Source organism: Leopardus geoffroyi, chromosome D3 (assembly GCF_018350155.1).
Source record: "Leopardus geoffroyi isolate Oge1 chromosome D3, O.geoffroyi_Oge1_pat1.0, whole genome shotgun sequence".
Classification (NCBI taxonomy): Eukaryota; Metazoa; Chordata; class Mammalia; order Carnivora; family Felidae; genus Leopardus; species Leopardus geoffroyi.
In genome coordinates this window covers 30275306-30297628 of record NC_059339.1, presented here as the reverse complement: position 1 = coordinate 30297628, position 22323 = coordinate 30275306, and the positions used below count along the sequence as shown (strand labels likewise).

General features: G+C 48.3%; 2 protein-coding genes and 1 long non-coding RNA gene across 16 annotated transcripts in view; 1 reads left to right on the top strand and 2 right to left on the bottom strand.

Moving 5' to 3' along the window:
• The window catches only part of LOC123588114 (ankyrin repeat domain-containing protein 26-like), a 116030-nt gene extending 113183 nt beyond the window's left edge, over positions 1-2847 (top strand). For 12 of the 13 annotated variants that reach the window (XM_045458414.1, XM_045458409.1, XM_045458416.1 and 9 more), the window contains 2 exons: positions 1150-1193; positions 2604-2847. In XM_045458414.1, the coding sequence (XP_045314370.1) occupies positions 1150-1193; positions 2604-2739 (180 nt within the window). In that variant the 3' untranslated portion in view covers positions 2740-2847. The remainder of the gene's footprint in view (positions 1-1149; positions 1194-2603) is intronic. The other variant, XM_045458412.1, reaches the window with a different exon arrangement.
• Positions 1-22323, bottom strand: part of LOC123588119 (ankyrin repeat domain-containing protein 26-like) — a 289757-nt gene that overhangs the window by 79439 nt on the left and 187995 nt on the right. The window lies entirely within an intron of this gene.
• Positions 487-15146, bottom strand: LOC123588124. 2 transcript variants are annotated; one of them, XR_006707714.1, is made up of 2 exons: positions 13242-15146; positions 487-557 (listed from the first exon to the last, which is right to left on the bottom strand). It is a non-coding gene; the product is annotated as an uncharacterized LOC123588124 (long non-coding RNA). The 2 variants fall into 2 exon arrangements; XR_006707715.1 differs by lacking the exon at positions 13242-15146 and adding an exon at positions 6454-6500.

Below are 22323 nucleotides of genomic sequence, written 5' to 3'. Positions count from 1 at the left end.
CTCAATGTCATTTTTTTGCCCTGGCTTATTCTACTGTACAAAACATGTGTGAATCGACAGTTTATGTTACCGGTAAGGCTTCCGGTCAACAGTAGGTGATTAGTAATTAAGTTTGGGGGGGATGAAAAGTTATATGCAGGTTTTTGACTGCACCGCAACCCCTGTGTTATTCAAGGGTCACCTGTAGTTGGAAATATTCGTACACATTTCATAAGTAAGTAGATAACCATAACTGTAATGAGTCAAGTGTTTCCAAACTTGGTCCTAATTTGGAGAAAGGAAACAAAGTTACAATTGAAAATTGTACATTGTTTTCCTTATCTCTAATTGAGAAAGTTATAAATCAAAAGCTAAGTTTGAAAACTGTTGTAACCCTCTATTTTTCCTTTCTTCAAAGAGATTTTCTGAAATCTTTGTGTGCATATGAAAAGAAATAAGTGTTTTAGTCATAATACAGATAGCAAAATACCATCACTCAATTTTTTGCCAGTAGAATTTTCCACATGACAGTATGACAGTCCCACTTACTTCATTTTATATGTATTTAAGAGTCAGTCCTGAAAAATTAATAGCAAAAGCATTCCTTCAAAGTTTGTTTTTCTAAAAGTGAAAGAATGAAAGCCCATTTTAAGGAACAATTCATTAAGGTAAAAAACTGATTAAACTTTCATAAATGGCAGGTTTTCGAATCATTTCCAAGTAATAATTCAGTATACAATATGATTCTTGTTTAAACTTTTTTGTACCAGTAAGATCAAACATCACCTTTCAGAGATTATACACATTCAATAGATCAATATTAATTGTGCTTTTTATCAGATTCACTTAAACAGCATATTATATATATATATATTATACACATATTATATATACATATATATACACACACACATATATATATACACACATATATACGTGTGTGTGTGTGTATGTATGTATGTATGTATCTGTTCTCAATTACCTAAAACTAACATAAAATAGGTAGGAATTTATTTTATTCATGTGATTGTCTTCCTATGTAAGCAATCCCTAACTTTGGTTTAATCTCTACAAGTATTGTTTCAAGACCACATGTCGTAAGCTATATATAATTCCTACAATGTCTTTTGTTTTCCGTACACATTCTAAGTAATATTTGACTTATTTCAGATGCAGCGGGAGTTGGAGAAAGAAGTAACCAGAGCACTAGAAGAAGAAGGTATGTTGCCAAAAATGTATGAAGTTAGATATCATTGATTTCCGAAATAAACTATAAATAGTAAATGGCATCCCTTTCCATTGTTTGGATAATGGATACTGCATTCACATTTTTTTTTGTACATATCTAATAAAAAATGTAAAAGCATGAGCATAATGAAGAACACACTTCTTCCTCATTTAGTCCTCATGTTCCATAGCTCTTTTAAAATCTCCCAAAAGTCTAGGGGCACCCAGGTGGCTCAGTCGGTTGGGCGACTGATTTCAGCTCAGGTGGGTTCAGACCCTACAGAGGGCTCTGTGCTGAAAGCTCGGAGCCTGGAGCCTGCTTCAGATTCTGTGTCTCCCTCTCTCTGTGCCCCTGCCCGCTTGTGGTTGGTCTCTCTCTCAAAAATAAATAAACGTTAAAGAAGTTTTTTCAATCTCCCTAAGTCTATATATCTGTTATTATTTCTGGCGATAATCTTCCTTCACTGGTGCATCCCTATGGAGCTGTCAACCGGCACAAGTCTCAGAAAAGGTGTGCTTTATCAAATTGTTGTTTCCGCTAGTGATAGAAGACCCAAAAAGCCAAAGTCGTCTTAGTAATGCTTGGTTAAGTAAGTAGAGGTCATATAGCTGTCACTTGACAGGTAACGGGTTTCAATCTTCACTCTTTGACTTTGTCATTGCTTTTGCCCTTGGGGAAAACTTCAAATTCCTTAGCATGGAATGAAAACACCCAAATCAGTTTGCTTCTTGCCAGATTATTCAGCCTTGTCTCACTATTTGCCCTACTCTGCTGCTTTGCTCTAGCACCTTGTCAAACTAAACTACTCATAATTGCACAAGTGTTCTTCCTCACATCTAGCTCTTTCTATGTGCTTCTTCCCTCTACCGAGCATACTATTTCCTTGTCCTTCAGGTGTCAGCTTACATATCACCTTCACCAAAAAGCAGACAATATTGACGCAAAACTGGGATGTCCCTTCTGTATGTTCCAGTAGTGCTGTGTTTTATACCTGTCACTTTCATCTGTATATCAAGGAAGGTCCTGTTCAGAAATGTTTGGAAATGCCTGTTTGATTTTTCAGTTTATAGTTTATGATTGTTCAGGGTGGACTGTGTCCTCATCTTGTAATTTCACCTTGTAATGAAAAAACCAGAAACTCTGATATTTATCCACAATACCAATTCATTCAGTGTGCAACCCTGAGCAAAATATATTTAATACTAATCTTGGGTTTCATATTGCAGTTGTACGTAGTTATTTTTCAATTTTCTTGACACCTTTTCATAAAGGCCCCAACTTTCTTTTTTTCTTTTTCTTTCCTTTTCTTTCCTTTTCTTTTCTTTTTTTTTTTTTTTTAAGGACTTGTAATGGAAAGTATTTTGGAGACAGAAGATAATTCTTTCTTTTCCTTTTCAGCTGCTACCGAATTTGAAAGAGGATCCTGTAGAACTCCTTTAGTATCTACTGATGATTCAATTCTAAATCAAGATCCAGTATGGAAAGCGTCACGAGAATATGTACAGATTTTGAACAAAAATTATATGATTTGAAAAATAAATAGAAAAAATTTACTGGGTGCTTACAAAACATTTTCATTGTTTCCCAATTGAACACACTATATGGAAAAATCTTGATTAAAGGAACATGTTTTTGTGTCATATGTGTGTAATGAAAATCTGTATAATATTTTAAACTATGTTTCTTGGCATCTCATTAACTTTTAAGCACATTTTGTACGTGGAAACCAGCACTAGAGGGTTTGACATACATCAGACTGTTCCACTCCCTGCTGTTTGAACAGCACCCAAACAACCAAGTTGTCATTAATACTTCAGTAGTATCCATGGATGGCTTTTTTGTATTTTCCAATTTTTATCACTATATGTGGGCCTAAAGATTTAGACATTAGTTTGATGTATTCCTGCTATGGCTATTGCCAATGTTTGTACATATTAGAATTTTTTATAGAGCCATAAAACCTATTTATAATTTTAATTGTAAACACTGATTCATAGCTCTTTCCACATGGAGAAATGAGATTTGCCTAAAGCTTTTCACCTTTCCTATTTATTTAGTTAGTTATTTTTGATTTGCTTTTTGGAAACAAAGTTAGAGAAAAGAAAAAATAGAGAAACAAAAAAAAAAAGAACTCCCCCCCCCCACCCCAGCCCCAGAGCCATTTGCAAGTAAATTACTAATGGGATGCCTGATTCCTGTAGCATTTAAATCCTACAAGTCAGTACATTCCACATAACTACCATACAACCTTCACAATCAGAACATTAACTCTAATACACTTGTTGCTTGAACAATGGGGTTAAGGGCTCTGAGCCCTGCCCCTCACAGTCAAAAAGCCATGAACTTTGACCCCCAAAGACTTAACCACTGCTACTACCAATGATCTTTTGTATATGATATGTATCGTACTATATTCTTAAAATAAAGTAAGCTACAGAAAAAAATACCGTGAAGAAAATTATAAAAGAAAATACATTTCCAGTACTGAAAAAAAAATCTGTGTGTAGTCAGTGCACCCATTAAAACTCTTTTGTTCAAGGGTTCAGTATAATTCTATCATTTATTCCTCATAATTCTTTTTAAGTTTGCTCACTTATCTGTAGTATACATAATACCAAGGAAGGTCCTGTTCAGAGCCATGTATTGAATGCAGTTGTGTGTCTTAGTCTCTTTCACTCTAGAACAGTTCCTTTGTCTTTCCTTGACTTTCATGACTTTTAACCTTTTGACGAGTAAATTCCAGTAATGTGGAATGTCTTTCAATGTGGATTTTTCTTCGGTTTCCTTACGGCAAAATTCAGATCATACATTTTTAGCAAGAGTATCACTACAACCTACTCTTTTCATTGCATCCTATCATGAGACCTACAATTCTGACTTGTCCCAATGCTGGGATATTAATGTTGGCCACCGGAGGTAGTATCGGCCAGGTTTCTCGCCTGGAATGTTAACTTTCCACTTTCCAATTATTTAGTATTTTGTGGGGAAGTACTTTGAGACATGTACATATCTCCTTTCTCAGACACCCTGTGCCAGGCCACCTCTTCTGCAGACGGTTTGCCCCCCTGCAGGTTCTGAAAACACACGCTGGGCTACTCTTCCCCTGTGCAGATGCCTCCCCACCCTGTCCAGTCTGTGATACTTCATTATTCTATGTCATTCACTTTTCAGGGATGCTCTCACTTGAGCTCCAACACTGTGCAGGGTGACTGTCCCACACGTAATGCCTTCCCCATTCTGTCTAAGCTCCAGCACCTCACTCTGGACCCCCACAACTCCATGCCTCTGTTTCTAGGACTGGGAACTAAACTGTTGGGGATGAGAAAGAAGAAAGGAAGGAAGGGCTCCACAGGTCTTCTTTAATCAACTTGGCAAGCTCTCCAAAGCCGATTCTCATTGGAATTGCATTGAATCTGCCAATAGTTTGTCAGGAAAGACATTTCTTATACTGATTTTTCCAAACAACTAGTCTTTTAATTGTCTAAGCTTATTCCCCACAATATATTGTTTCTTACTCGAGTGTCTTATCTGAAGATTCCTTTGGCTTCGGGGCATGCAGCGACATATCATCTATAAATAGTGGCATTTTCGTTTCTTTCCAATTCCTAGAGCTTGCATTTTTTTTTCTTTCCTACTACAAGAATGACGTTGAGTAAATGTGAGGATAGTGAGTGTTCATGTCTTCTTGAAATTGCAACACGTGAAAGCAGTTTTCTAGAACTATGTAGATAGTGGGGTTTTTTAAAGTGTATATCTTTTATCAGTCTCTTAGTTTGCTCTTGCCGTTTACAACAGATCACCATCAACACAGTGTCTTACAGCCACACACATGTATCTCACATTTTTATGGGTCAGAAGCTGAGCAATGGCTTAGCTGGGTCCTTTGTTCAGGTGCTCACAAGGCTGTACCCAAGGTGTCCGCTAGACTGCGCTTCCCCATTTGGGTGCTTCGATGGGGAAGAATCTGCTTCCAAGCCCATTGCGTTTGTTTTTAAGAGAATCTCCTTGTGACCGTATGACTGGACTCATTTCCACAGCTCTTTGCTAGTTGTCGGCTAGTTGGAGGCTTAGGTCTGAAGCGTTCCCAGACACTTGTCTTACTCCTTTTGGGCTGCTCTAACAAAATACCATCGGCTTATGAAAAAAAGTTTTATTTTTCACAGTTCTAGAGGCTGGGGAGTCCAAAATGAAGGCACTGGAAGATTCAGTGTCCAGCGACGGCCTGCTTCCTGGTTCATGGACGCTGGTCTTCCTGCTTGGTGCAGGGCCACGGTAGCTCTCACAGCCCTCCTTTATAAGGGCACTAATCCCTGAAACTCACACACTGTGAGATCATGACCTGAGCCTAAGTTGGATGCTTAACCGACTGAGCTACCCAGGCACCCTGAGATAAGTTTTTAAAATATTTGTGAATGGGGGGAGGGGCCAAGATGGCGGAACAGCATGGAAGTTTTGTGTGTGTCTCGCATCCATGAAATAAAGCCAGGCCAACGAAACCATCCTGCACACCTAGAACACTGATTGGAGGACTAACACAACAATCTGCACAACCTGAGCCACAGAATTCAGCAGGAATTTACCCCAAAGGAAAGAGCATGAAGAAACGACAGCCAGGGATTTAACCAACACAGATAGAAGCAAGATGTCTGACCCAGAATTTAGAATCACGATAATAAGAATATTAGCTGGGGTCCAGAATAGATTAGAACCCCTTTCTGCAGAGATAAAAGAAGTAAAAAATAGCCAGAACGAAATTGAAAATACTATAACTGAGCTGCAATCACGGATGGATGCAGTGGCGGCAAGGATGGACAAGGCAGAACAGAGATTCCGCGATATAGAGGACAAACTTATAGGGAATAACGAAGCAGAAAAAAAAAAAGAGGGAGATTAAGGCAAAAGAGCACGATTTAAGCATGAGAGAAACCAGTGACTCATTAAAAAGGAACAACATCAGAATCATAGGGGTCCCAGAAGCGGAAGAGAGAGAAATAGGGGTATTAGGGTAATGTGAGTAAATCATAGCGGAAAACATGTACAAAAGCTGGGGAAAGACACAGACGTCAAAATCCAGGAAGCACAGAGGACCCCCATTAGATTCAACAAAAACCGACCATCCACAAGGCATATCATAGTCAAATTCACAAAATACTCAGGCAAGGAGAGAATCATGAAAGCAGCAAGGGGAAAAAAAAAACGTTCCCGAACCTCAAAGGGAAGACAGATCAGGTTTGCAGCAGACCTACCCACAAAAACTTGGCAGGCCAGAAAGCAGTGGCGGGATATATTCAGTGTGCTGAATCAGAAAAATATGCGCGGGGCGCCTGGGTGGCTCAGTCGGTTAGGCGTCCGATTTCGGCTCTGGTCGTGATCTCGCGGTCTGTGAGTTTGAGCCCCCCGTCGGGCTCTGTGCTGACAGCTCAGAGCCTGGAGCCTGCTTCGGATTCTGTGTCTCCCTCTCTCTCTGCTGCTCCTCTGCTCATGCTCTGTCTCTGTCTCTCTCTCTCTCTCTCTCTCTCTCTCTGTCAAAAATAAATAAACATTAAACAAATAAAATAAAAAATAAATGCAGCCAAGAATTCTTTATCCAGCAAGGCTGTCACTCAAAATAGGAGAGAGAAAAAGTTTCCCAGACAAACAAAAATTAAAGGAATTTGTGACCACTAAACCAGCCCTGCAAGAATTTTTAAGGGGGACTTTCTGAGGCAAGAAAGGATGAAAAAAAATTACATATACATTCATACATACATATATATATACATATACACACATATATACATACACATATATATGTGTATATGTATATATATATATATATATATATATATATATATACCAAAAGCAGCAAAGATTAGAAAGGACCAGAGAACACCACCAGAAACTCCACGTCTACAAGCATCATAATGGCAATAAATTCATATCTTTCAGTACTCACTCTAAATGTCAATGGACTCAATGCTCCAATCAAAAGGCATAGGGTAACAGAATGGATAAGAACACAAGGTCCATCTATATGCTGTTTACAGGAGACCCAGTTTAGACCTAAAGACACCTTCAGATTGAAAGTAAGGGGATGGAGAACCATCTATCATGCTAATGGTCAACAAAAGAAAGCTAGAGTAGCCATACTTATATCAGACAATCTAGACTTTAAAATAAAGACTGTATCAAGAGATGCAGAAGGGCATTATGGCATAATCAAGGGGTCTATCCACCAAGAAGACCTAACAATTGTAAACATTTATGCGCCAAATGTGACAGCACCCAAATATGTAAATCCATTAATCACAAGCATAAAGAAACTCATCGATAGTAATACCATAATAGTAGGAGACTTCAACACCCCACTCACAGCAATGGAGAGATCATCTAATCAAAACAATCAACAAGGAAACAATGGCTTTGAATGACACACTGGACCTGATGGACTTAACAGATATATTCAGAACATTTCATCCTAAACCAGCAGAATATACATCCTTCTCCAGTGCACACGGAACGTTCTCCAGAATAGACCATATACTGGCACATAAATCAGCCCTAAGTGAGTACAAAAAGATCGAGATCATACCGTGCATATTTTCAGGACACAACACTATGAAACTCGAAATCAACCACAAGAAACAATTGGGAAAGGTAACACATACTTGGAGACTGAAGAACATCCTACTAAAGAATGAATGGGCCAACCAAGCAGTGAAAGAGGAAATTGAAAAGTATATGGAAGTCAATGAAAGGGATAACACCACAACCCAAAACCTCTGGGACGCAGCAAAGGTGGTTATAAGAGGAAAATAGGTAGCAATCCAGGAAGAGAGATCTCAGATACACAACCTAACCTTATGCCTTAAGGAGATGGAAAAAGAACAGCAAATAAAACCCCAAATCAGCAGAAGAGAGGAAATAATAAGGATTACAGCAGAAATTAATGCTATCGAAACAAACAAACAAACAAACAAACAAACAAAAAACCCCACAAAAATACCAGTTGAACAGATCAATCAAGCCAGAATCTGGTGCCTTGAAAGAATGAACAAAATTGATAAACCACTAGCCAGTCTGGTCAAAAAAGAAAAAAAGGAAAGGACCGAAATAAATAAAATCAAGAATGAAAGAGGAGAGATCACAACCAACACAGCAGAAATAAAAACAATACTAAGAGAACAGTATGAGCAATTCTATGCCAATCAAATGGGTAATCTGAAAGAAATGGACAAATTCCTAGAAACATAGACACTACCAACACTGAAACAGGAAGAAGTAGAACATTTGAACAGACCCATAACCAGTCAGGAAATCGAATTAGTAATCAAAACTCTGCCAAAAAACAAGAGTCCAGGGCCAGATGGCTTTCCAGGGGGAATTCTCCCAAACATTTAAGGAAGAGTTAGCACCTATTCTCTTGAAACTGTTCCAAAACATAGAAATGGAAGGAAAACTTGCAAACTCTTTCCATGAAGCCAGCATTACCTTGATTCCAAAACCACTCAGAGACCCCACTAAAAAGGAGAACTATAGACCACTTTCCCTGAGGAACATGGATGCAAAAATTCTCAACAAGATATTAGCCAACCGGATCCAACAATACATGAAAAGTATTACTCACCACGACCAAGCGGGATTTATACCTGGGATGCGGGGCTGGCTCAATATCCGCAAAACAATTAACGTGATTCATCACATCAAGAAAAGAAAGGGCACGCAGAGAAAGCATTTGACAAAACACAGCATCCTTTCTTGATAAAACCCTCAAGAAAGTAGGGACAGAGGGGGCATACCTCGAGATCCTAAAAGCCATATATGAACAACCCGACGCTAATATCATCCTCAGTGGGGACAAATGGGAGAGTTTCCCCCCTAAGGTCAGGAACAAGACAGGGATGTCCACTCTCGCCACTGTTACTCAACATAGTATTGGAAGTCTTAGCCTCTGCAATCAGACAACACAAAGAAATAAAAGGCATCCACATCGGCAAGGAGGAGGTCAAACTTTCCCTCTTCGCAGATGACACGATACTCTATACGGAAAACCCCAAAGATGCCACCACAAAACGGCTAGAATGGATTCATGAATTCGGCAAAGTTGCAGGATATAAAATCGATGCGCAGAAATCGGTTGCATTCCTATCCACCAACAATGAAGCAACAGAAAGAGAAATCAAGGAATCGATCCCATTGACAGTTGCACAAAAAGCCACAAAATACGTAGGAATAAATCTAACCAAAGAGGTGGAAAATGTATATACTGAAAACTATAGAAAGCTTATGAAAGAAATGGAAGAAGACACAAAAAAAAATGGAAAAAGAGTCCATGCTCCTGGATAGGAAGAACAAATATTGTTAAAAGGTCGATACTACCCAAAGCAATCTACATGTTCAATGCAATCCCTATCAAAGTAACACCAGCATTCTTCACAGAGCTAGAACCTATACTCCTAAAATGTGTATGGAACCCGAAAAGGGCCCGAAGAGCCAACGCAATCTTGAAAAAGAAAACCAAAGCAGGAGGCATCACAATCCCAGACTTCAAGCTATACTACAAAGCTGTAATCATCCAGACCGTATGGTACTGGCACTAGAACAGGCACTCAGATCAATGGAACAGAATACAGAACCCAGACATGGACCCACAAACGTATGGCCAACTGATCTTTCACAGAGCAGGAAAGAATATCCAATGGCGTAAAGACAGTCTCTCCAGCAAGCGGTGCTGGGAAAACTGGACAGCGACATGCAGAAGAATGAACCTGGACCACTTTCTTACACCATACACAAAAATAAACTCAAAATGGATGGAAGGCCTCAATGCAAGACAGGAAGCCATCAAAATCCTCGAGTTGAAAGCAGGCAAAAACCTCTTTGATCTTGGCCGCAGCAACTGCTTATTCAACACGTCTCCGGAGGCAAGGGAAACAAAAGCAAAAATGAACTACTGGGACCTCATCAGACTAAAAGGCTTCTGCACAGCGAAGGAAACAATCAGCAAAACGAAAAGGCAACTGACAGAAGGGGAGAAGGTATTTGCAAATGACATATCAGATACAGGGTTACTATCCGAAATCTACAAAGAACGTCTCAAACTCAACACCCAAACAACAAATAATCCAGTGAAAAAATGGGCAAAAGCCATGAGTAGACACTTCTCCAAAGAAGACATCCAGATGGCCAACCGACGCATGAAAAAATACTCCACATCACTCGTCATCAGGGAAATACAAATCAAAACCACACTGAGCTACCACCTTACGCCTGTCAGAATGGCTCACATTAACAACTCAGGCAACAACAGATGTTGGCGAGGGATGTGGAGAAGGAGGATCTCTTTTGCATTGTTGGTGGCGATGCAAGCTGGTGCAGCCACTCTGGAAAACAGTATGGAGTTTCCTCCAAACACGAAAAATAGAACTACCCAACGACCCAGCAATTGCACTACTAGGCATTCATCCACGAGATACAGGTGTGCTGTTTCTAAGGGACACATGCACCCCATGTCTATAGCAGCACTATCAACAATAGCCAAAGTATGCAAAGGAGCCCAAATGTCCATCGATGGATGAAAGGATACAGAAGATGTGGTATCTAGATACAATGGAGTATTCCTCGGCAATCAAAAAGAATGAAATCTTGCCATATGCAACTACATGGATGGAACTGGAGGGTATTATGCTAAGTGAAATTAGTCAGTCAGAGAAAGACAAAAATCATATGACTTCACTCGTATGAGGACTGTAAGAGACAAAACAGATGAACATAAGGGAAGGGAAACAAACATAAAAACAGGGAGGGGGACAAAACAGAAGAGACTCACCAATATGGAGAACAAACTGAGGGTTGCTGGAGGGGTATTGGGAGGCGGGATGGGCTAAATGGGCAAGGGGCACTAAGGAATCTACTCCTGAAATCATTGTTTCACTCTATGCTAACTAATTTGCATGTAAATTCTAAAAAATAAAAAATTAAATTACAAAAGTAAAAATTAAAAAAAATAAAATAAAGTATTTGTTACCGTGGGGAATTACATTATTTGCTCATGTTAAACCAACTTTGCATTTCTCAGATTAACTGAATATAGTTGTGATTTCATTCGTTTTTTTCATTATTTTATTTTATTTTTTTATGTTTATTTTTGAGAGAGAGAGAGAGACCGAGCATGAGCAGGGGAGGGGCAGAGAGAGAGGGAAATGCGGAGTCTGAAGCAGGCTCCAGGCTCTGAGCTGTCAGCACAGAGCCCGACGCAGAGCTCAAACTCACGAACTTCGATATCACGACCTGAGCAGAAGTGGTCACCAAGTGAGCCACCCAGGTGCCCCTATTTTATTTGGGAGAGAGACTGAGAGAGAGAGAGAGAGAGCACACAAGAGTGGGGGAGGGGGGCAGAGGGAGAGAGAGAGAGATTCTTAAGCAAGCTCCGGGCTAGATGCGGAGCCAGACGCAGGGCTCAATCCCATAACCCTGGACTCCTGACCTGAGCAGAAATCAACCCGCATGCTTAACCCATTGAGACACCCAGACGCCCCTCGGGGCCTACATTTTCATTTGGCACTGGGCCCCACAAATTCTGTCACTGCAAAGTCCCCACCAGGCCACGTCCCCCCTCCCCTCGACCCCACCCGCACACTAGTCTCCCTCAGAATGAAATGCAAACTCCTCTCTGGGCCCACAGACCCCGCCAAGCTGGTCCTCGAATCTTTGCTGCCCTCGCCGCCCTCGTCCACTGGGCTCCAGTCACAGTCCCCACCTTTCCGTCGCAGGGTCCTCCCACTGGCTACTCCTTCGCCTGGAATGTGGCTGCCTGCTCAGAGGGGCCCTCCTGGCCCTCCAGCTACAGTGGCTGTCCCCGCCCGGGTCTTCTGCTCCCCAGCACTCACAGAGGAAGCTAGCCAGCTCCTTGTTTACCTGTTCCTGGTCTGTCTCCCCCACCCACACCCTGGCGCTCAGAATGTCAACAGGAGAGCAGGGTCATCTTAAGCCTGTAAGCCTCATTCACAGGTCACTGGTCCAGGTGGAGCCCCAGCCCCTAGGACAAAGCCTGGCCGGGAGCAGTGCTCCCTAAACAACTGTTGTGTGACTACACACCTTGCCTGAGAAGTGATGACAGACTCTGAATGACAAGTACCTTCTAGTGTGGGGCGGCAGGCCCGGCCAGTGCGAGCCCAACCTGGCAGGGTGTTCTCCCCTGATCCCAGGCCCAGAGAACCCACCCCCCCTGCCGCCTCCCCACTCCCCACCTGGATCCTCAGTGCCACTGAGATCAGCACAGGGTGTCGGGCAGTGCCAGCCCCTCCCCCAGGCTTCCCCCTCCCCCAGGGGGACAATGTACAAAGGGCCACTTCAGCATGGAGCTTCAGCTCCATCTCTAGCCCACAGGCTTGAGGTGGGGGAGGGGAGGGGAGGGTGTGCCCCAGCCATCCTCTGTCCTCAGGGAGCCTGCTCTAGCACAGGGCCAGGAGGGTGACAGATTCAAGCTGTAGTGCCAGAGGCTTTGTTCCAGGAGCTGCGCCTTGAGGCGTGGAGGGGATGCCCTTGCACAGCCAGGGGATGAGACACATCAAAGCACAGGGTCGGGGTGCGGGGGCAGAGGGCGGTCCCCATGGACCCAGGCAGCAGGAATGGAGTGGCGCTCCCCCATGTGGACAGGGCACAGTTGCGAGGTGCAGCCATGGCACTCAAGAGGCTAAGGTGCCTGCAGGGTTAAGGGAGAGAGAGGAACAGACCCGGCGGGGTCTGAGCCAAGCTGGAGGGCACAGGCCTGGGCTCAGAGTGGGCTCCCATCCTGCCTGGGACCCTCCACTGCAAAACCAGCCACAAAGAACTCGCTCAAATAGTGCTTCCCGAAACCTGAGCTGATAACCCGAGATGTGACCATCCACCCAGTCTCCCAGGCCAGGAGCCCGGCAGTCATCCTGAATCTGGCTTCTCGCTGACCTCGCACTCCCCATCGCCGGGCACGTCTCTTCCACGCCCAGGTACTTGTCGTCCCACCTGGCCCCCTGTGCCACTGGCCCTCGCTGCCTGCGCCACCATCCACGCTCACCTGGACAACAGCAGCAGCCTTGCCAGGGAAGGGGCTCCTGGCTTGAGCCCCACGAGCCAAGCAAAAGCCACATCTGATGCTGCCCCTCTCAGCTTGGAACACCTGCTCCCAGGATAAAGTCCAAATCCTCTAGGAGGCTCCAAGTTTCTGTGGAATCTTTCACTCCCTGCCCAGGGAGGCTCAGCTGAACTGCACTTCCCCCAGGCTGAGGAAGGACTGAGCTGCCTCACCCCTGGCCTGCCCCCCAGGGCTCCTCACCCCACACTGGGCAGTGCTGCCCAACTCTCCTAGGGCCCCAGCACAGAGCCTGATGCAAAGGAGGCGCTGACCTTGGCCTGTTGAATGAATAAACGACACCCCCCCCACCGCCCCCAAATCCACACACCTGCACCTTCAGTCAGTGCTGCTGGGCTCTCAGAACTGGTCTGGGGTTCGAAAAAGTCTAGTCCTGCCTGGGCAAGGCACACCCCGATGAGGTGGCTCATGTACAGGAACTCGATGGGTCCCCCACAATGGGAGGGATGTGGTGGAGAGCAGAGCCACGGGGAAGGACTCCAGCCTTCCAAGCGCTCTGAGCAGGATGGCTGATGGTCCCGAGGAGACCCGGCAAGGAAGGAGGGGAAACAGGAAGGGATCTCGGTTCCCCCCTGGGTGCTCAGTGCCTGGCACCATGCCTGGCTGCTGCTGGCTCAAAGGATGGGCTGGAACCCTGGCCCCAACGCCCCCCGCCCCCAACTCTGGAATCCTGCTCTCTTGGAGTCAGAAAAGCGGGGGCTGGTAGCGCCGCCTCACAGGGATCTGGGGAAGTGACCGGGCTGCTCCTGGCCCAGATCCTACAGCTCCAGCTCTCTGGGAGCCCGAGCAAGGTCGTCCACCTCCTTCAGGATAGGTGGCCTGGAGCAGGTGCACCTGGGAAGCCTCCGTGGAGCTGGAACAATGAGTCCTTTCTCTTTTCCCTTCCCAATCCACCTCTGCCCACCCCTGCCTTCGAGGGGCCGCGGCGCCCTCGGCTCAGGACCCGACCGTCTCCACTGGGGGACACTCGAGAAGCCCTCACCAAATGGCACAGGCCACCATGCAGGGCTGTAGGCACCGGGCCCCTGCTCCTTCATATGGAGCCGCCAGTCTGTTCTTGCTCCTCTGATTAGTCTTTTCCCTCTACTAGATCCCGAGAGCATTCCAGAAAAGGGCCTCAAGTGCCCAAATGTCCCACTGAGTGTGAGAAAGAAGAGAAAGGAACAGCAGTGGCCAGACCATCACCACAAGGGGACAGAGTCATTCAGGAGTCAGGTGGCCAGGGTCCAGGCCTTAGCCATGCCACTAGCTTGCCGGGAGAGCCTGAGCACCAGGTGAGATGCTCCATCTTGTCTCACCGTCACATGACCATTTCACAGAGGGGGAACCTGAGGTTTGGAGAGGGGACAGGACTCGCCCGAGGTCAGGCGGCAGCGAGCTGTGGGGAGGTCCTGGCTCAGCAGAGACCACCTGCGTGCCACTGCAGCTCACCAATGCTCAAGGCCTCCCCGTTCCTGCCGGACCTCAGTTTCCCCCACTGACCACCGGGGGCACAGACTGGATCTTCCAGCTTCCGGCCGACTTGAGTGTTCCAGGTTCTAGAAGGCCCAAAGTCTAGGTCTGCTGCTCCATCTTCCTCCTCTAAGTTCCGTGATCCTGCTTCTCTGGTCTGGATCACGGGGTTCTACTCTCCAGGTTCTGTGTTCTGCTGCCTGGTCCCCAAGTTCGCCTCTCAGAAAGGTCTGCAGCCCAGGCAGGTCCTCCAGCCAACATGCTTCATTTTCATTCCCTGTATTCTCTCCCAGCCCCCAGCAGTCGGGGCCCACGGGTCACCACCTGGAGCTCCGGTTCCGTAGGCCCTCGGGGCTGCTTTAGGGCATGAAAATGGCTGGGGAGGGGCGCCTGGGTGGCTCGGTCAGTTAAGCGTCTGACCTCGGCCCAGGTCATGATCTTGTGGTATGTGAGTTCGAGCCCCATGTCGGGCTCTGTGCTGACAGCTCAGAGCCTGGAGCCTGTTTCAGATTCTGTGTCTCCCTCTCTCTCTGCCCCTCCCCTGTTCATGCTCTGTCTCTCTCTGTCTCAAAAATAAATAAACGTTAAAAAAATTTTAAAAAAATGGCTGGGGAGGCCTGTCTCAGGCCCCAGATCACTGGGCTGAAGGGGATACTGGAGATCTTCCTCACAGCTGGGCAGGAATACCCTTTCCCATGTCTCCAGGACCATGTTTCTGACCACCCCAAGCCCTGCCGGCCACTGCCCCCACCAGTCCACACTGCGACAGCCCCCAAGATGGCACTTCCCGAGGACAGAGACCTTGGGTCATTTTTCTTTGGGGTTAGAGCCTGGTACTTCCTTAGTGGGTGTCTGTTAATCACTGGCAGAATGAATTAACCAGGTGTGCCCAGAGTCCCGGCAGGATTACACACTGTCACAGCCTCAAAGACCAGAGTTCACATATGACAGAGATGCTCATGCTGTGTGTGCATGCAGGTGATGTGCACAAAACACGTGCTCAAAAACACAGACACGTCACACCCTCAAGTCAGCAGATCAGTGCCCCTGGCACCTAGCCTGGGCCCTGGCACTTGGCTGAATAACAGCTGACCGAATGAATGGGTGCTCTGTACTAGGTATATGGGGGAGACAGAGATCGAATCCTCACCCAGGATCAAGGCTCAGCTGTGATTCCAAAGACCATTTGCACGAGGTCGAACTTGACTACATTGTAGGGGGACCCCCTGGAAAGGCACTTCGGGGCCGGAGTCGGAGTCGGTAAGGAAGGCAGTCAACAGTGCTAAGCACCCACCTGGGCACCCGGATGGAGGTGAAGCAAATAGCCCTAGGGCCACCTCTGGCTGGGAGGGGCAGAGGGCAGCCTGGGGGTGGGGTGGGGTGGCTTTCCAGGTGGAGGTGGGAAGGCGAGGGCCCTGAGGCCTAACCCACATGATACGAAGGACAGCAGAGGTTTGAATGGCATTCTGGCTGTGCTACATCCCAGTAGCCCCAGGTCTGGACTCTCGCTGACCCAAATTCCGAGAAAGAGAGACACACGGGCTAAGCTGTCTGCCCCAGGCGTGCCTGTTCTGGGGGATGGGCCCGGGGCCAGGGTCCCTCTGGAAGCCACTCACACATGGTGACCCCAGAGTCTCATGAATAGGGAGCTGGCTGTTCTCAGGGCACCTTTTCTTAGACCTCTCTCCTTTCCATGGTAACTTCATTTTTCTGGCATAAAGGTTTCACCTACATCCTAGGAAATGTGAAAATCAAAGCGAAAGAAGGCGAATAACGCCCACCATCCCCGGGGCTAACATTTTGGCCTAAGTTCTCACAGGCTTTTTTTCCCCTGCACACCTTCTTGCTGGAATGAGCTATCGATGTGCATTTCCTGCCAGCTTTAGGACAGCAAGCATTTTCTCTAAGGAGCTTTGTCCTCCACATGGGAAGACCGAGTGCAGACCTGAGCTCTGGGGACTTTGTTATCCTGGGCTTCTTCCCATCTCCCCCAGACCTGACCTGGATCCTGCAGACAAATGCTCCAGCTGGGGACCAGAGTGGGGGAGGGGTACGGCCACATAGCCCTGGGCTCTCCTCTTACAAGCCACAAAGGGACTACCAACCACTCCCCAGGGTGCTCTAGGTCAGTCCCAAGCACCTCAGGCCTTCAACGTTCCCTCTGTGAAATGGGCATGATTGGCTAGTTATCTGGCCTCAAGGCTCCCCAGCCTGGTCTCCTCTCTGGGCTGCAGGGACAGTCGCCTGAACTGGGCTGCACCTTACAGCTGATTTCCCTGTCCACTCCACTGGCATCTCAGACCAGGCCCTTAAGGTTCTCAGCATCCTGTGGAGCAGCCAGATGGAAATCCTGGCAGGGCGGATCAGCCTGGCCCTTGGGGTGAGAGTCAGGCAGGGCTTCCTGGAGGGGTTTTAAAGGATGAGCCAGCACCTGCCAGGAGAGGAGCGGAAGGCCACTGCAGACAGAGGGATAGCATTTGCAAAGGCCCGGCAGCGGGGCGGGGCGGGGCAGGGCGGGGGTGAGGGAGGTGTGTGTGGGGGAAGCCAGCACCTGGATTTCTAGTCTGGGTGGGGTGCTGGTGCACTTTGCCCTCCCCATATGCCAGGGCCTAGAGGCAGACACCCCACTTACATCCCCTACTGGTGGCTGCAGGACCACTGCCCCTTCTCAGGTATGGCCCCGAACTTCCCTGACAGCAATAACACGCCAGGCTCCACAGCAGTCCTGGACACCCCTGAGAGGGGTTTGCCTGGGGGCCCTTTGGGGCCAGGCTCTGTGGTTTAATGGTTCTGACAGAGGTCATCCCGCACAGAAAGAATCCCCCTGACCCATTCCCTGGACCTCTCCGCCGTGGTGGAGAAGCCTCACACCCTCTGCTCTAGTCCTTATGGCAGGTATGACCTTGGACCCGTCACCCACACCCTGTGGGCCTTGGCTCAAAGACTGAAGACTGATCTGGGCTGTTCCAAGGTCCAGATGGGACCAGGGCTGGCTCTGCCTGAACTGACCACAGGGGTCCCCAAACACCTACTGTGTGCCAGAGCCCCCAACACTGCCTCTTTGTTTCTCTCTCCCGCCAGCGCGGAGGCGGGATCTCTTCCCACCACCACCCCTTACAGACACAGAAGGCCCCTGGACGCAGGTTTTCTGACCCTGGGATGTGGGCATAGTTGAAAACGTAGAGCCACACCTCCAAGCCACAGCTGGAACCAACTGAGATAAGGTGTTACTGCTTCATAAACTGTAGAGTGCAGACTCATTGATTTTTTTTCACACAACGGGCAAGGCTCCGTTCTGCAGGACCCCCTCCCAGCTGTGTGACCCTACTAAGTCACCTGTCTAGGGCTCAGTTTCCATTGAACGAAATAAGGATTACATCAGCACCCCCTCCCAGGGCTCCTGAGATACTGAAATGAAATCAAGCAAGAAAGCACCAGCCCCTCACTCCCATCCGAGCCATAAATGAGTTCGGACCATTAATATTCACGATCCTCAGAGATGGCCCGGAAGGCACCTTCTCCATCTTTTGCCTAAACCGGCCAATCTGCACTGCTTCCGAAAGTGGCTCTCACCTGTCACACGACCCATCACCATTCATTAAGCAGTCAAGAAACAGTCATCAAATACCTTTTGCATGTTAGGCAAGGTGCCGGCCCCCAGAAAGTGCCTGTGCGCCCAGCCTAGAAGCCCCACCTGTCATGGGCAGCCCTCCCTTGTTCCGCCTTCCCCGGCCACCATAGCTCACCCACCACGATTCCCCCAGGCTGTGTGCCAGGCCCGGGCTAGCAAGAGCGGGGCCGTGATCGACCGGTCCAGAGTATTACACAAGCTCTGTGGGGTCTGTGGCCAGCTGGGACCTGTTTCCAGAAGGAAACAGCGGCAGCAGGTGCCTGGATAAAGGCAAATTGGGGCGTGGGGGGTCAGTGTGGTGTGGTGTGTGCAGAGCTGGGTTAGGGTAGCAGGGGGCAGAGGCTGAGAACACAAGCGGGGGCAGGGTCATAGGGATCTGGGTTAAGGGCAAGGGAGTCTCTTAAAGCAGCCTGAACACCACTGGGCCGGGCAGTGGTTCTGGGAGTCCGCAGGCCTCTGTATTCCCAGGACAACATTTTAAAATCTGGGTTTCCAGCCCCCTCTGCCGCAGTGGGATTCTGACTCAGCGGGGTGTGGCAGGGCCTGGGAAATCTGTATTTTCCCCAAGCCGCCCAGGTGAGGCTACACGGGGCTTCCAGATGCAGAGCCTCAGGACTATGGGGAAGAAGGGAGTGGCAGTCAGGGCCACAAGGAGGGTGGCCTGGAGGCCAGGACACCAGTGACGTGGTTGTCTCGGGCGTCCAGGCTTCAGAGACCGTTCCCTTTTGAGTGACTGAGGGGCCTATCCGAGGGGCCCCTTCGGGCTCTGGGGGTCCTACAGGCTGGATACAATCCCAGCCCCACCACTTCCCGGCCCTGAGCCCCGGCCCCCAGGCACCCTCAAACTGCCAAATGGGGAGAATAATAGTACCTGCTTCAAGGGAAGTTAGCAGGCATAGGTGGGATGATGCAGACAAAGTGCTTGGCCCAGCGCCCAGCACATAGTAAGTGCTCGATAAATAGCAGCAAATTATTATGACTCAGAGGTCCAGGTGGGGTAGAACAGCCTGGGAAGTCATCCATTATGGGTCTCGGTCAACCAGAATCCTGGAGACTGCCTCTGGCCACCCTCCCTCGCTCAGACCCCCATCTGGGCTGCTGCTTCTGGGAAGTTCCCAGCCTGCTAGGAGAGGGCAACTGGAGGGCAGACCCTGAGGAGGCCCCAGTGTCAGCGCAGACTCTGGCCTCCTGCCTTGGCCCTCACCCTGCCCCTCCCAGGGGATTCCTCCTTCAGCAGGAGCCAAAGTCTAGAGCCAAACCGGCTCTAAATTCAGAAAGCAACGGAGTAATTAGGGTGTGTGAATGATTATTTCCAACTTTATTTCTCTAGATAAAATGAAAATAAGTGGGCCAACAGGGGAATTTCCACTTGGGGCGGTGCAAGGAAAAGTATTTTGGGACCCCGTTAACTTCCTGGGTTACAGGCAGGGCTGTGGGCCCATGTCAGCCCCGCTCTAGACCACAGGAGGCTGGTCCACTACCCTTCTACCATGCCTGCTTTCAGCCCCGCCCAAAGCCTCACTTCCCCTTCCCTTCTGGCAGGTGTGGCTAAGCAGGGTCCCTGTGACCATCCCTCCATGGTGTGAGGCTGCCCTCTGGAGGGTCGGTCTCTTCCCACAGGGATAGAAAGGGAGGAGGAATGGGTAAAAGAACAGGGATGCTCCCTGGGGCTGAAAGTCAGTCACTCACTCATTCATTTTCATGCATCCATTCATTCAGTCATTCATTCAAGCTCCTATAGGATAGGGAACTCACGGCCTAGTGGAACACGCCACAGCAAACACACCGAAGAAAGAGAAGTGGTGCTCTGCCCAGCCCACAGCAAGGAGCCTCCCTGCACAACGAACGGATGCTCAAGCCGAGAGGCAAAGGATGGGTGGTCGTTAACAAGACAGAGCCTCCATTCCCCCATCTACAAAAGGGATTATCACGGTACCTCTATCACAGGTTGCTGTACAGATGCAATGTTAGCTACTAATATTTTTATGGGCAGGCAGGGTGCACACGAGAGGGGCTGTAAGGCCAGAGAAACAGCAGAAGGGGAGAAGGGTCTGTGGGATTTGGGGTGGAGGAGGCTTTTGAAGGGTGACAGAGTTTCAGGGCACATAGGAAGAGGTGGGTGGAACAGACATTCAGGCAGAGGGAACAGCATAAGCAAGGGAATAGAATCTGACGTTTGAGGCCCGTCTGGACCATTTCTCGGAGCTCTGTCAGGTTAATGCTTGGGATCCAGCTAGGTCATTCTGTGCAGACAGACGGCCCAAACCAGGCCAAGGTCAAGAGGATCCAGAGCAGAAGTGACGCAGGGTCAGAGGTGCAGAGGTTCCCAGGAAGGGAGGACACCAGTCCTCCTTCCCCTCTGCCCTCCATCTCACCACGGGTTACTTATTCAGAGTGGTCTCTTGTCCTGGACTCAGCCTGTCTGATGCCTCCCTCTCTCAGCTACGGTATGGCCTGGCAGCTCTCCAAGTCTTTGGAGCCTTCTCTCCTTATTCAACCATCATTTATTAAGCACCTACTGAATGCCTGGGTGCTAAAGCTGGCATGGACCAGCTCCCACTGCAAGATGGTGAAGCTGTTGGTAGCCTCAAATGGGCCTTGCCGGAAGATTTACACCATGGAAACCTGCCAACGCTGTTGATCAGGTACCTTTTTCTCCCAGAGGGCCTGTTGCCAGCACACCATTGCCCCCTGCCCAAGCAACGGACACAGAAAGGCAGGCCCCGCCTATAGGGACTCACACACAAAAGGAAGACGACAGCCTACCGGAGCAGGCTGTGTAGTCTTCCAGGAGGCAGGGGTGAACTGCGAGACCCATTCTGGAAAACGGGGCGTAAATGCCCACTAGAAACTGAACCAAGGGGCGCCTGGGTGGCGCAGTCGGTTAAGCGTCCGACTTCAGACAGGTCACGATCTCGCGGTCTGTGACTTCGAGCCCCGCGTCAGGCTCTGGGCTGATGGCTCAGAGCCTGGAGCCTGTTTCCAATTCTGTGTCTCCCTCTCTCTGCCCCTCCCCCATTCATGCTCTGTCTCTCTCTGTCCCAAAAATAAATAAACGTTGAAAAAAAAAATTTAAATAAAAAAAAAAAAAAAGAAAGAAAGAAACTGAACCGAGCTGTTCAAATAGCACTAGTGTGCCTCGTTCCCATTTTAGAGGCAAGGAAACAGAGGCACAGAGAGGCAGAGTCACCAGTCCACGTTCACACAGTAAGAAGTGGCAGAGTTGAGATTTGAACCTGGGCCACTGGATCTGGAGTCCTTGCTTTTCACTTCTGCCCTTGACTGTCCCATGGTGCAATTATTGCAACTCCCAACCCCCCCCCCCCAAACACACACACACCCACACACACACACCCCTAAGCAGTCAGCACAGGGCTACGCAAACCATGGAGACCCGACTGGTTTTGCTGCCCAACTACATTCCATTCTCCTGGGGCTAAGGTCTGTGTCCTCTCCGCCCGGCTGCCCATGACAGTGCCCCTCACAGAAAGATATTGTGTTTGTTGGTCTCAGTGTCTAAAGACCCTTCTGGAAGGGAGCCCTGGTCCCCCATGTGCAGAGCTAGGGCTGACTAGCAGGAAGGGGTGCATCGTGCAGCATGGAGAACAAAGAGGCTTTGGCCTTGGGGAACACAGCAGGGTCCGTTGAATGCCACAGCTAAGGTGCCCATAGGGGCACAAGGAGGACCACCCCGCCCCGGCCACCACCCACTGCTTCTCTCTTCTTCCAGAATAGCATGAGCACACGGACTTGCAGTGCCCCCTGCCCCTGGCTTCCCCGGGTCACATCCAGCCCTCACAGGATCCTCATCGCCACCGGGTAAAGTGAGCCTGGCACACCAGCTGACATCAACGCCCCCGTTTTCCAGGTACACAAACTGGCACAGCGGCCAAGGATTCCCGAGGCCTTCTCAGGTGCTGGGCT